Raw genomic sequence first — 13,543 nt, forward strand, 5'->3', positions numbered from 1 at the left:
TGACCTGTAGACTTTTCTTACTCTTTCTGAACACCTGTTTGCTATTCAGGCAACCAATTGATTTTAGATTAGCAACTTTACAGCATTAACAGCTGATACCTGAATCACATTTTATGAACCAGCAGTAGCAGAATTTAATGGGAAGCTTTTCACTTCATAATACAATTCACATTGTGAGGTACGACTTTTTCCATTATGAAACTATAAAAATATATTCCCAGAGTCTGAATCAATAATTTAAACTGATAATGAAAATAGAATCAGTTGTTATCCAGGAAGACCTGTCCCAGTACTGCAAGTTTAGAGTTAAAAGATTGACTGGGGCAACTCAGGAGGGAGTGTGAGCTCTTCTTAGAGTTTCTCATCTCTCCACCTTTCTCTGAAGAGGCATCTTCAGGGTCTTTTGCACTTTCCCCTTCACCGTGGTCGGCAGCTCTTTTTAAAGTGAATTTCTTGTTTTTCTTCAGCGAGTAAAATTCCCGCATCAAGTCTTCCACCTCCCACTGCTCTTCCTTCCGCTTCCTACAGCAATGCAGCGCAGCAGGGTCTATAGGATGAGCTTCAGTGTTGAAGATGTATCCTCCAGCATTCAAGACGCATTCCCCGTATGGTGTAAGCACCACATCAAAGACTGATCCATCATTGTGAATGAAGTTGTCTGGGTCAAACAGCAGGTACAAGTATTTTACCGTTTCAGCCAAAAAGAAGGATTCCATGCGATTATCCAGTCTGTGATCTCTCAAGTCTTTGATCTACAAGAGAAGAAATACGGTGGGTTACAGTTATATCGAATTCGGTGAGTTACGAACTTAGGGGGAAAAGTAAAACCAGCTTGCAATTCATTTCAGGTAAACAGCACAGTATGGCACCAATTCACCCTGTATTTTAAACAGCTGTATGCAAATACACCAACAAGGTTTCAGATGTTTCGAATTAGCATAGTCTACTGATAAGGAACAGGAAACTAACAATCAGGAGAAATGCACTTCCTACCTGGGTAAGGAGAACAGTAAGTTTTCCATCATTTCCCCCACTAAAAAAAAAATAAATTATAAGGCTTTTACCTACTTCCCGAATCACAAGGCCTAATTCCCAATATTTATAAAGAGTTTTTTGTAAAACAGAGCTTGATAGTACATCTGAAATCTTTTATTAAATGGTTTTAGAGAAATCACTCACTGCAGTTCTCTTGTGTTTGATCAGATTTTCAAGGCATAGTGGAAAAGCAGAATCACACAACTGGCAGGCAGAGAGCCTGCGTATGAGCCTTCCTGCTGAGCTGGAACACCTAGTAGCTACCAGAATACAAGCGGCAGGAGAAGCTTCTGACGCTTTCCCATGTTTTGGACTCTGGTGCAACAGCCAATGACAGAATTTGGCCCACTGTTCAGGCTGTGAGGGAAGTTACTACGAGAAACACAACCAGCAGTTACCAGATCAGCTTCACAGAGAAATAAAAGGGGTTTGTTTGACAAAGGAGTCATGTTTCAACCAAAGCAATCACTTGACTCAATGGCAAAACACCATTCATGAGAACACTTTCTAAAAGCTGATTTTCAGCAGCCATTTAGCTGACTTAGCAGTTGATTTAGCACTTACAGTTGCAAATCCACAGTCCACCTTGCTGATTTTCTCTATTGACTCCACTGCGTCTCTTCCCAATTCTAAGAGCGTGGGATCTCTTGTAGCACGGTACAGATACATTGCACTCTCAATCAGCTCTGCAGAAAACCCCCAAACATTTGCAAGCATAAAGATTACCAAGCCATGTACACAGGAAGACGAGATATTCCTTGAACTAATTTAACAATACTACTCTAGGATGATCAGGGAAACAGCCTAGCTTGCCTTGTATTTCCTCTGGCTCAAAGCACAGATACGTGCTTTTACTAAGGATGTGCTACAAAGAAATTCACTCTAACCAGACTGCATCAGCTCAGGGGAGAGTGAATAACGCTCCCCTCACACTCTCTGAGTGTGGGAGGGGTGCAAGAGAGAAAAGGATTAAAACTCAGTTGTCAAAGGAAGAAAAGAAAGATGCTTCTAGAAAGGATTACAAACAAGAAATTCAACTCCCAAAATACAGTTTTTAAACAATACCGTAAGCCTCTGAAACAGGGGTATCTAAAACACCACAAAAACAGGCTCTATGGAAATACTCTATATAGGCAACACGTGCACTGTGCTGTGTTTACTTACTAAAGAAACACATTTTTTGGACGCTATGATACATTTGAAAGTTAATGCTGATGAGTATTTTTGGTAGAAGCGTCCAATGCGGAGGTCACCTGAACACTCAGACCAAAAGGAAATTATTCTCATTTACAAAGTTTTACTGACCTAATAATCAGGTGTGAGGTTTGCTCTTTTTTGTCACAGTGGTAAAAAAACAGAAAAAAAAGACAGATCATTTCATTGCAGTATCACAGACAACATATAACCCCTCTGGTATGTTGAGCTTTACTACTGCAACTAGAATTAGTTTATTTCAGGAACGCAACAGAACTAGAGTGGTCTATTCATACTCACTTTCACTTCCTAAATGTAAAGGACACAGGCAGTCACATTAACATTTCACCTGACTTTAAAACATCCCATGTCAGACAGTCTAACACTTAAACATGTCAAATCCTACACTGTGAACCCAATTCACTAGCAGGCCCCCTTTATACAGTAACACTACGGTTTGCTTCCCGTAAAAGGTAGCCCTGCCTTTGTGAAGGGCAGAAAGCAAAACGTATAGCTTTGACTATGGAAATCACTGGTAAAATGCATGCAGGAACTAAGTCAAAGCAAAACTGGAGAGGAACTTTTGGAGGGCAGGTGTTGCTAACATCTGATCTTACCAGCAGAGCAAAAGCAGGAGTCCATGTCCCCTTTTATTTCATTTCTGCTTACCAGGCCTGAGTGGATATCCTTCTCTCTTGTCCACTGTATAGCCCTGGGGAATGTTGTAGAACTCGGGCAGCCCACCAAACTGCTTCCAGACAGTGTAATAGTTGAGGAAGGTTCGCATGGCATTATCTACGTCCCCAATTAGGCTCTGAGAGAGGGGAAACAATTAGCAAAGCAACATCTGGGTGAAGAAGAAACGGCACAGGAATTGATGCAATAACACTTCTATAGTCAAAGCAAGAGATGGTGACAGAAATGGGCTGTTCAGCAGGTCTGAATGGTGTACGTAATATTTAGGCATGATGCCTTAAGAATAGGTAGGACTGAGGAGACAGGTACTGCTTTTCTGTTGGATGATGACATTCCGCCCACCTAAATAATATGAAGTCTCTGATTTTTAGTTAACGGAAGGCTGGGTTTCTTCAGTCAGCATTTCTTCTAGTCAATCACAGCATCCAGCCTACTTCAGTGGGGATAACAAAGTCCCAGACCAAACGTAAGTACTGATAAGAAAGCAAACCTCTCAACAGGAAAGTATTCACACAAATAAAGCATTTATAAGGTGGTGGGAAAAGACGCGTGGTTTTCTTTCGCCTTACGCTCCCATCTGGATTATGAGACCGCTGTCAGTGGAGTTTGCTTCAACAAAACTGCCCTCCCATCGTGCTTAACGGGAGACCTTTTTTATAGACCATAGATAAAGTCAACATCTGCTCTTCTACAGGCTCAGACTACTGTAGATCTCATCAGAGATCAAAAACTTTTAAACCAGCACAGTTGAGGGTTATATTAGTAACTTTTATATTAAAGACCAACCCAAGACAGATGAACAAAATCACCATATGCTACTGGTGTGACAGCTCTTACCTGTAGGCCTGGCCAGTAGGCCTCCAGGGACTGAAAAACAGGCATGGACACTGTTCCTTTGTACATCTGAACCCAGAGGTACCAGTCATCAAACTTTGTGTAATTTTTGATAGCTTTGTTATATTCTATAAAGAAACATAGATGCGTAAGTAATCCAACAAAAAAATCCTTTTTTAGGAATGAGAGAAGCCCCTTTTTCACTTGAGCCATGTCAAATGAATGACTTCTCAGGATGCTCGCTTTGGTAACTCTTTGTTATCACAGACTGTTCAAAAGTATTACACCAGAGGCTTCAGGAACAGTCTTGAATGTACCCTGTTAGATTCTTCCTCTTCTTCTTCCACAGTCCCACGTGCAAAGTTTTTACAGGTGCAGTCAAGGAGGCATTCCTGGGACCCTTCACACAGAAAACAAACTGCTCACCTAGAAACATGGACATCAGCTCCTTGTCCTGCAGGAGAATGGCTCCTTTAACAAGGTATTCAAAGTAGGAGTCCACTCCGGCCCCAATGCCAGCATCTTGGGCCACCCACTTGGCAGTTAGCACATCAATGTGGTTACCAACCTGGAAGAAGTGAGGGAGGAGGAAAGAGGGAGTTAAAGTGGAAATAAAGCTTATCTACTAAACAACAAGTAAAAAAATCCCCACACCACCACCACACAAGAAACCCTTGACCTTTTTTCAGACCGTCCATTTCACAGATTCACAATGTCCATTCCAACTAGCATTTTCTCCATTACAAGACACATTCGTCAGTATCAGAGAAGTACAAACTGTAGAAAATATAACTTTGGAATTTTATGCTTCCAATATAAATGCTACACTGGCCAAAACAAAACACCATTATGCTACTGTAAAAATGCACAATTTCAACATGATGTGTCTGGTCCCAATTCCGATCTTACAAAAGAGCAGAGAACGATGAAGTGGTACAGATAGAGAGATGGAGGCCAAGGATGTCAAAGGCATGAGAGCTGCCATGCTAATATTTAAATAGATCCTCCAAACCTGGGACTCTTCAGCCTAGAAACAGATCCAGCTGATGGAGAATAAAATACACAACTGTGACTTGCTTAGCAAAGATGAAAAAAGCCCCAGCTATTCCGTTTCTTTCTTGAACAAGGATTAGGGGTATAAACCAAAAATAAAGAGATCCCAAAGCAAACAAAAGGAAACACTTCTTCATACAGCATAGGAATAAATCTGTTCCACTTCACATATGCAACACTAGGAGTTCACATAGGTTCAAAAAGCAGCTACAGAAATTAACTGAAGAAAGACTGACCTGGAGATAGTGAACACAGAGATAACACTTCTAGCTCTGGATATTCCTAAAACACCAAAGCCGTAGAGGCTGGCAATATCTTGGTGCGCTTGCCATGCTCTTATTCTCTTCCGTAGGCCATTGTCCCACCGGGCATTAGACAGACCTTTTATTTAATCTGTTACAGCTGCTGTTACAAAAACTGCAATACCCAGTAGAAGGCACTTGTCTCCCAACCACATCTGTTATGGAACAGAACAATGGCATAATGCTGGGTTGCACCACTAAAGCAGAGATGTGGATGCTGCAGGTGTCCAGGAACAATGTCAAACACATGACTTCAGCCCAGTTATTAGCACTGTGGTTATTTATCTAGTTCTATCTCCTCTCTGTCTATGTTTTTTTTACGCTTAGAATTGCATCCACAAAACTATACAAAAAGCAGGCCAGCCAATTCAGTGTCCATTCCTCACTCACCAGCCCAATATCCGAGCGATTCTTCCACAGTGCCTTCAAAGCTTTCCTGGCAACATCCTCGAACACTGGGTCACCAGTAAGGTGGCTTAAAGTGGCAAATTCCACTATAAATGTACCAATTCCAGCAGTACAGGTAACTGGGGTCTCCCCAGGGTTTACTCCGTGCAGCAAGTTCACTGTTCCATATGGCATCCCAGTTGGGGTCTGAAAAGCTGAAACATAGTATTTTTGGTTCACGAGTGTTCAGAGTTACGTCTGACAGACTGTCAAGCAAACATGTGCCTCACATTCCACTGCACACAGGCAAGAAGCGGGACTGGAGCAATTGCAGTAACTGCAAGGAACGAAATGAGAAGTAGAGTGCGGTCCTGGGAGGGGCAGAGAGGGTACCCCAAGCTACACGCAGTCCTGGGAAGGTACCGCAGATCTCTTCCACCTTGCCCAGAGCAGCAGACTGCATCCCTACTTTTTTTTTACAGCACAAGCAGGGTGGTCAAAATAGAGCTAAACGCACTGGTCAGCAAAGTGCAAACACTGAGCTTGTGATTACTCAGTGGTAGCCCAGAGTGCACGCTGCACAAGGAAACAGTGCCATGCTATCAGGGCACGCATCCCAGCAGCGGCCCACAGAGGGGTAAGATAAGGCTGCATCTTCTCGTCTTTACAAGCTGCTGTTTCACAGCCTTTATTTATTATTCATATTAAATATATTTCCCCTCAACAAGCAGCAAACAAACTGGTGTGTTAAGGGCATACAACACCTGGCATGCGTATATACAACTGGTATGATGCACTTCACAACGTTTTCCCCGCAAGCTGAACTTGCTTTGAGCTCAGGGAACGCAGGACTGGTTTAGGATTTTACACATCAAGCAGTGCCATCTTCATCAAACACACCAGTCACCTCATGAACTACAGCACAGCAACACAAGCCGCACAAGTTCTCACCCGGCAGGAGTTTGCGAGCTGCTTCCTCCGCCATCCTGAGGAGAGGTCCAGAGCACGGCCAGCCCACTTCTACTTCAACGCCAGCCTTCTTCGACAGCAAGTGAGCGGAGAGGAGACCACCCACCACTGGAAGGTGCACAGTAAGAATCCCATTAAAGAATGTTGGGGAGGAAGGAAATCTGAAACCAGTTCTATTTATTTGTATTTATCATGATGCAGAGGCAGTGTTTATGGAGAAGAAAAGTGAGCTGGCTCACCTTTAACAACCTAATTCAGTATGCCACAAAAGAAGAGTGGTTGGTTTGTTTCTTCCTGCCCGATTGCAATGGGTAGCAGATATATATCTTCCATTATTTTAGAAGCATCAGATCCTACTTGCCTTACTATACACCTGCACTGCCCTGCAGACAATCAGAAAGCTAACAGTGTAATGAACAGGAACCTCTACATGAGGAATTCTGTTTCGTTTCTTCCAGACAGCTTAATGCTATGTTTGCCTAAAGTAATACAGCGTACCTGCTTAAATTCCTTGGAGAAAAACGCCTAGGCCAGTGTCAAGAATGTCAGTGTGACTGACAGAGGCAGGGAGTTACTAGCCCTTTTCACAGGCTTGTCTACTGTCACATAACAAGCACAAACACAGAGAAATTACAGTGCTGCAAAAACTGACTCAGCAATATTTGACAGGAGAAACAAAAAAAGCATAACTAACAGTTTTGTTTCCTGCCAGTGTCTTTTAGCTGGACAGTACTGAAGCATTTAGGCATCCAAGCGGGTACAAGACTCCAAAGGCCTTTGTGATTTTCAAAAAAAAAAAAAAAAAGAGACAAGTTTCACTTTACAATGCTAAAGCAAGAAATTAATAATCTCTATTCCAAAACAGTATGTAAAAAAGATAGTATACAATTTGTACTGTTTCAGTGGAAAAGATGTTTATTCCAAAGCTTAAAACCTGGCACCATCAGAATATTGAAACTGCCACGTCTACTTGTTTGTGTTGAGGCAGGAAGCAGAAAGGTGATGTGCAAAGACAAAAAGGAAGTGACATTTGTTTGGGATTTTTCTGTGTGTTTACGTGTCCCGTTACACCGCGTTACAAATTCACTGACCGCTACCTCGCGTCACCTCTGTGTACAGTTCAGAGACGTGTACAGGAAGGTAATCCAGCCTAAACACCACGGAAAAACCCACCTCACCTCGAATGTTAGTTTCAAAGACGGATGCATTGACATCAATGTCAAAATCCACCCCTTCCTGCAGTACACTGACGACTCGCTGGAACTCGGAAACATTTCCCAAGATCTGCAGGGGGAGCGGGACAACAGAGAACAAGGCTCAGAGTTCACGGGAAAACAGAGGCGCAATTCAACGTTAGGGGCTAGTTCTAGTTTTGTTTTACTATTTCGTGGAATCATTAATTGCAAATAGTACTAAAAAAGCAACTGGCTGTTTCATCTCATTTCAAAAGATTTTCTTTGCACGCTTTAGGTCTTTATTCCAGAGTCAGGAGGGGGCAGGGGCAGGGAGCTCTGGCCACCTGCCTCCCAGGGCTGGAGCGAAACCTCCGCAGTCAATTAATAACGGACTTTCCGCCCCTACCGCCTGAGAACCAGCTGTGAAGAAGGAGGCTGGCAGCGGCCTTGAGCGGGCTGAAGGCCGGGCTGCAGCCGCGGGCGCGCAGGGGGCCGAGCCCCGGGGCTGGGGGGCAGCTCGTACTCACGAGTAGGGTGTCCAGGGCGTCGATCAGCGTGAGGGAGAAGCTGCGCGAGGAGAGAAGCGAGGTGAGGCCCGGTGGAGGCGGTGGGGGGGGGGGGGGGGGCGCCCAGCAGCGGGGCGCCCCGGGCCCGGCCCCGCGGCCGGCGGGGGCGATGCCCCGTCCCGGGGGCGGCCCCTACCTGCCCCAGGTGTCCTGCCCGTCGCACGTCAGCGGCCGCAGCTCGTCGTAGGGGAAGGCGCTCTCCAGGTAGTGCTCGTAGGCGTGGTAGAACATGGCGCGCACCCGCTCCCTGTGGCACCAGCACAGCCCGCTCAGCCCCGGTCCGGCTCGGCCCCGCCCGGCCCCACAGCCCAGCCCCGCACTCACCGGTAGGAAGCGACGTCCAGCCCCCGGGCGGCCGCGCCGGTGCCCGCCGGCGGCGCCGGGAGCCGCAGCGCCCACAGGCACAGCAAGGGGCCGAGCGAGCGCAGCGCGGCCATGGCGGCGCCTGCCGCCGCCGCCGCCGCCTCACCGGCACCCGCCGCGCCCCCGGCCGCCAGCCAATGGGAGCGGCCGGGGTGGGCGGCGCATGCGCACGCACGACGGAAGCGCCGCGCGCTGCCCGTCTGCTTCCGGGGCGCTCGGGGCGGCGGCAGGGGGGGCCGGGGCGTCGCTGCCGCCTCGGGGGCGGCCGGGGGCGGCGGGGCGCGGCGCAGCGCAGCGCTCCTGCCGCGGCCCGGCCTCTTCCCGCGGTAGTTATCGCCAGGGCTGGAAGTAACTGCAGTTACCTCCGTGCAGAAGGGGGGAGGTTCCTGCGTTACTTCACCGGAGGCCGTAACTGCCCGACGGGGGGACGGGGGGGGGGGGGCGACGACGCCCAGGGGCAGAAATGAGCCTCCCGGGTGGGTTGCAAGGCGCTGGGGGAGCTGGCGGTGCTGGAGGTGTAGCTCTCAGACCCGAAAATAAATGTGACGGGCACTGTGGCGCTTTTGTTAGCGACGGCGCCTTACCAGCGGCGGCACCGGCTGCCCGGGAAGGCACTTGTCCCCTGTGGGAAGAGGAGACGGTCCCTGGTACTGCTCCTGCACAGTTCCTCTCTGCAAATGAGGCTGGAAATGGCCCAGAATATTTGTGAAGCAATTGGGAGTTTCCTGGCCTGTGAGCCTTCCTCCTGAGAATCATCCTCACGCTCTTTCTAACCTCCACCTCAAATCCGGCTTTCCGTGCGGTTTGCGTGATGCCTCGGGACCTGCTTCAGGCAAGGCAGCGTCCGAGCCTGCGCGGGGAGCCGTGCGGCGGTGTCACCCTCCTGTGCTGGAAGTGGGCTTCGGGTGCTGGCGTGCACTCTTGCATCCGAGCAGGACTGGCTCCGAGGCAGCCGGGCTCGCGGCGGCCCGGTCCCCTGCAAGAGGAATGAGTCCCCTGGGGGTATCGGTGCTGTGGCTCGCATCAGGGAAGATTTCAGAGCCCGTGCTCCCAGTGTGATGACGCTGATTTTAGCACCCTGCTGTTTAACCAGCAGGTTACATTCTGACATCAGAGCGATTGGCAGAGATCTCTCTACACCTGCATCTCTAGACTTTGATTGACGCACAGTAAATCCTTCCCTTTCTCCCCCATCCGTGCCCGTAGGTGAGGAGGAGTGAGGTGGGGCCCTGGCAGGGGGAGCAGAAACGAGAAGAGACGTGATAAGCCAGTCCGTTGCCTGGCGAAGGTGCAGCGTGCGGAAATCAAAACTAAAGCAGCTTGCTCGCAGGAGGGGAAGGGGCACAAATAACCCGACGCTTCATCATCTCGTGCTGGCGTTTGGCACCGGGGAGGGCTGGCTGCCGTTGATGTTCTGTAATAAAGTAAACCCGCTTTACCCCAAGGCTCCTCGCCCCGGGGCTGTCCCACTAGGTGTCAGTGCACACTCGTGTACCGGCGCGGCTGCCCACAGCTCTGCTCGGTGACGGCAACAAAAAGCCACCGAGTAATTTTGACATACTGTTCATTTGCTGCAGCTGTAATTCAGGTTTCTGGGGCCATTTGTCATAAAGCTGTCTGCCTTCTTATTCCATAGCTCAAGGCTGCTGGAGTATATCTCGCTGCGTTCCTGGGAGAATCAAACTATTGGAGCTGATTTCACTAAAAGCTGTCACAGTACATTACTGGAGCGCATTTTATTAAAGTTCATTTTCCAGACTTAAATTTAACGGTGTTCTAGACCACTGTCATTTACCATATACTGGAACAGTAATTTCTCTATCAAAGTCAGTTATTGAATTCTAAAAGTTGACTGAAGTATTTTTGAAACAGATACAGTATGTGAGTTGAAAGAAAAACAGGACAAGACGGAGGCAGAGCCGTACAGTGTCTCTCCACTGGCATCAGAAGGAGAGCCGGGAAGGTGGGAGCGCACTGCCACCGTGGCCACGGAGGAGGCGGGCTCCATGGAGGCAACATCACGGGCAGTAACTGCACTAATTGAACTGTGGTAACGAGCCGCTGCACCCCACTAAGCATTTGCAAAATACTTTCATGGAAAAAGTATAACAGAGTTGAGCTGTCCATCCCAAAAGAGCTTTCTGTCTCTCGACCTGCGAGGGCCGTGAATAGCAAAGACCAAAACAAGGGATGAGCAGAGGAGGATGGTGTAAATGGGACTGAATCGCTGCTCCAGGGATTGACGGGCAAGAGGGCAGCGGCTGGGAGAGCCAGCTGGATCAAAACTGAGCTGGTTGTGAAACAGCCGCTTTTGGTGTGGCGCTCATCACCCTCCTTACCGTTTCTGAGAGCGCTTTAGGCAGCTGAGCACCCTGGGGCGGATTTGGGAGGCAGACGGGGCTGTCTCCTCCCAAGCGTTCGCTGCTCTGCCTCCTGACATAGCCGCAGGTTTATTGCAAGCCCCGCTGAAGCAAGATGACTTTGCTGTTGCCGCCACGAGCCCCACCACAAAGGGGCTGAGAAAACTGCCTGTTGAGAGCCGGGTGGGGGCAGCTCCCGTTGCCAGAGAGGAGCTCGCCGTGCCGCAGCTCAGGGTGTCGGGCAGCCCGGGCTGCTGCTGCTGCTGCTGCTGCTGCTGCTGCTGCTGCTGGGCCCCTGCGTGTAGGATAAACAGCGGCTTCCAGGTGGTGGTGTGGCAATCACCTGCGTGTTTATTAATAAATACAGCTGGTGGGATGGAAATTAGTTGGGGGAAAAGGTGGTTGTCGGTGTGGCTGTGGCATCCACTAGAGGAGTATTAATGTGGTGTGCACATAATATCACACAAGTTACATGGGCTTTGGTGCAATAAATCAAAGAAGATGCGGGGAGCGGTGCTTTCAAATGGACAGAGCATGTTACTGAAATATTTAGGCCGCATCAGAGTTAAGTGCTTCTTCAGATGCCTCACTCCAGCTCGTCAGGCTTTCTGTCTTTATGAAAAGGCCACTGGCAAAATAATACAAAGTTTCATTTGGACGTGGGGGAGGCTGTGATTATAGGGGTGTTTAGCACTTTGGTTTATGGCATCTTTAGACTGAGGACTTGTTTACTACTTGCTATCACCATAAGTGGTGCTGTTGCCCTGCTTGCAATTTTGATGCCCATGAAGACGGAAACTGTATGTAAATCAGGATCGCCCATTAATATTTATAATTCATGGTGGAATGTAGGAGTTTGTCTGTTATGAGAAGAACCGTAAACAGAAGTTTTATGAACACTGAAAACTGTTGCTAAGGTGGTTCTCTTGAAATAATTTTCCTTTGCAGCCGAACATCAATTCTTAATTTTAGTAGCACGCATAGCAGGATGGAAACGATGATTGATTTTTCTCCAAGTGCTGTGGGCTGCTGTAGTCGAGATTTCACTATAAAAGACTAGACATTTCCAATTGCTTTTTATAAGTTCAGAATTGATTTTATTTGTTTAGCACCTGACTAACATAATAAAAGAGAAAAGAAATACAGCCAAATATGAGACACAGAAAACTCACGGGCTACGTGGTTTCTGGTCTTCCTCTCGGTGCCATGATATTAAGCCACGCTGCAATTTAAAAAAGAAAGAGCTGGACTCCCAGCTACCTAGCGGTGACTGGCGAGGTGTCCCAGTGCTGCACAGCCCTGCTCTCCCAGGCGGGGAGTACGGACAGATACGTCCCACCAAGACGGCACTCAGCAAGCAGAAACGACAGCAAAAGATGAGAAAGGGAGAGCTGACGCGGCATCACTCCACTGCGCAGCTTCCCCGGCTTCAGCTGGTTCTCTTTAAACTTCTTCTTGATTTTTCTTTCACTAACTAACTTAACTAACGTATTTGTAGAAGCTGTAGGTAGGCAGCAACCAGAGAATTAATGCAGCGAGGGCTCCCGTTCCAAACAGGTCTCTTCCAAACAGGGTCATGCAGAAGCTGTTTGCACTGTGTTCACAAGGAATTGTGGCTCTATATAGAGTTTGAATATTTTATGCAAGTCTGGCTTGCTGTTGGGATTTTGACAAGTGAGAAAGCAAAAATAAAACCGAGTTAGCATCAATGTGTCTTGGTTTTTAGTATGAGGATTTATGGCACCCACGTTATGTGGCATCAATAAAGTCCAAAGCTGCGACACTTGTGTGAACAAGGTTTCATTTTCTTTATCCGAGCTAGGATTTTCCCATAGGGATTGTGGCTTTGATATTTTTTTACCAGGAAGATTTGGAGGTGTTCAGATGATTGGTGTCTGTAGAATACAGATAGGCGAGCAGGGGACAGGCAGCATTTCCCTTTTACATTAATTCGTCATGTCGCCAGCGGCCAAGGAGCAGGTACGCAGCCTTTGGGTGCGGGCAGGGGAGAGGTGTGGGTCTGTCTGCTGTCAGCCCCTTACGCCACGAGAGTCAGGGATGTCTGCAGAGGGACTGCCTTCTGCATCTTTTATTTGTCTTGGTGGGCTTGCAAAGATAGAAAAAAAAAAAAAATGGGACAAGAAGGGTTATGAAGCCTTACGCATGGTGGGAAGAGGGTGGGAAGTTTGGTTATCGGCTCCAGCGCAGCCAGGATTTTGACCTCGAAGTTCAAAAAACTTGTATGTCTGGGAGAATCCCCCACCTTTCACATTCGCACGGCGAACGTGGTGAGAAGGGCTGAGTTTACAGCTGGAGAGAAGCAATGGGAAAACCTTCCTGTGGCTCTCTGGAATCACAGAGAGGTGGCAGAGACAATTTATTCCCCAGTTTATGACCGTGTAAAACAAATTCACTGAAACTTGTCACTGAACAAGGATCTCCTGCTGTTAGGCAAAGGTCAGAACAGAGGTGAGTTTGTTTCTCAAAGCAGGAGACAAGGACCGTGTGCAGGAGCGTGTAACTCTGCACTGGTGACCGCTGCCAAAGGGGGTGCGGGACCAGGGGGAGGCGGGTCTGGAGCTGCTGTGGGGATTTCCCTTGTATTTGGG

General features: G+C 47.9%; 1 protein-coding gene across 1 annotated transcript; it reads right to left on the reverse strand.

The window, feature by feature from the left end:
• On the reverse strand, positions 1 to 8,648 carry EDEM2 (ER degradation enhancing alpha-mannosidase like protein 2). The gene is made up of 11 exons (XM_076352114.1): positions 8,536 to 8,648; positions 8,348 to 8,458; positions 8,173 to 8,212; positions 7,649 to 7,754; positions 6,453 to 6,578; positions 5,505 to 5,716; positions 4,186 to 4,327; positions 3,763 to 3,887; positions 2,899 to 3,043; positions 1,600 to 1,721; positions 1 to 752 (listed from the first exon to the last, which is right to left on the reverse strand). The coding sequence occupies exons 1-11, from the start codon at positions 8,646 to 8,648 to the stop codon at positions 261 to 263; spliced, it is 1,734 nt and encodes a 577-aa protein (XP_076208229.1). The 3' UTR covers positions 1 to 260.
• Positions 8,649 to 13,543: the final 4,895 nt, after the last annotated feature.

The sequence above is a fragment of the Aptenodytes patagonicus genome, chromosome 14 (assembly GCF_965638725.1).
Source record: "Aptenodytes patagonicus chromosome 14, bAptPat1.pri.cur, whole genome shotgun sequence".
NCBI lineage: Eukaryota > Metazoa > Chordata > Aves > Sphenisciformes > Spheniscidae > Aptenodytes > Aptenodytes patagonicus.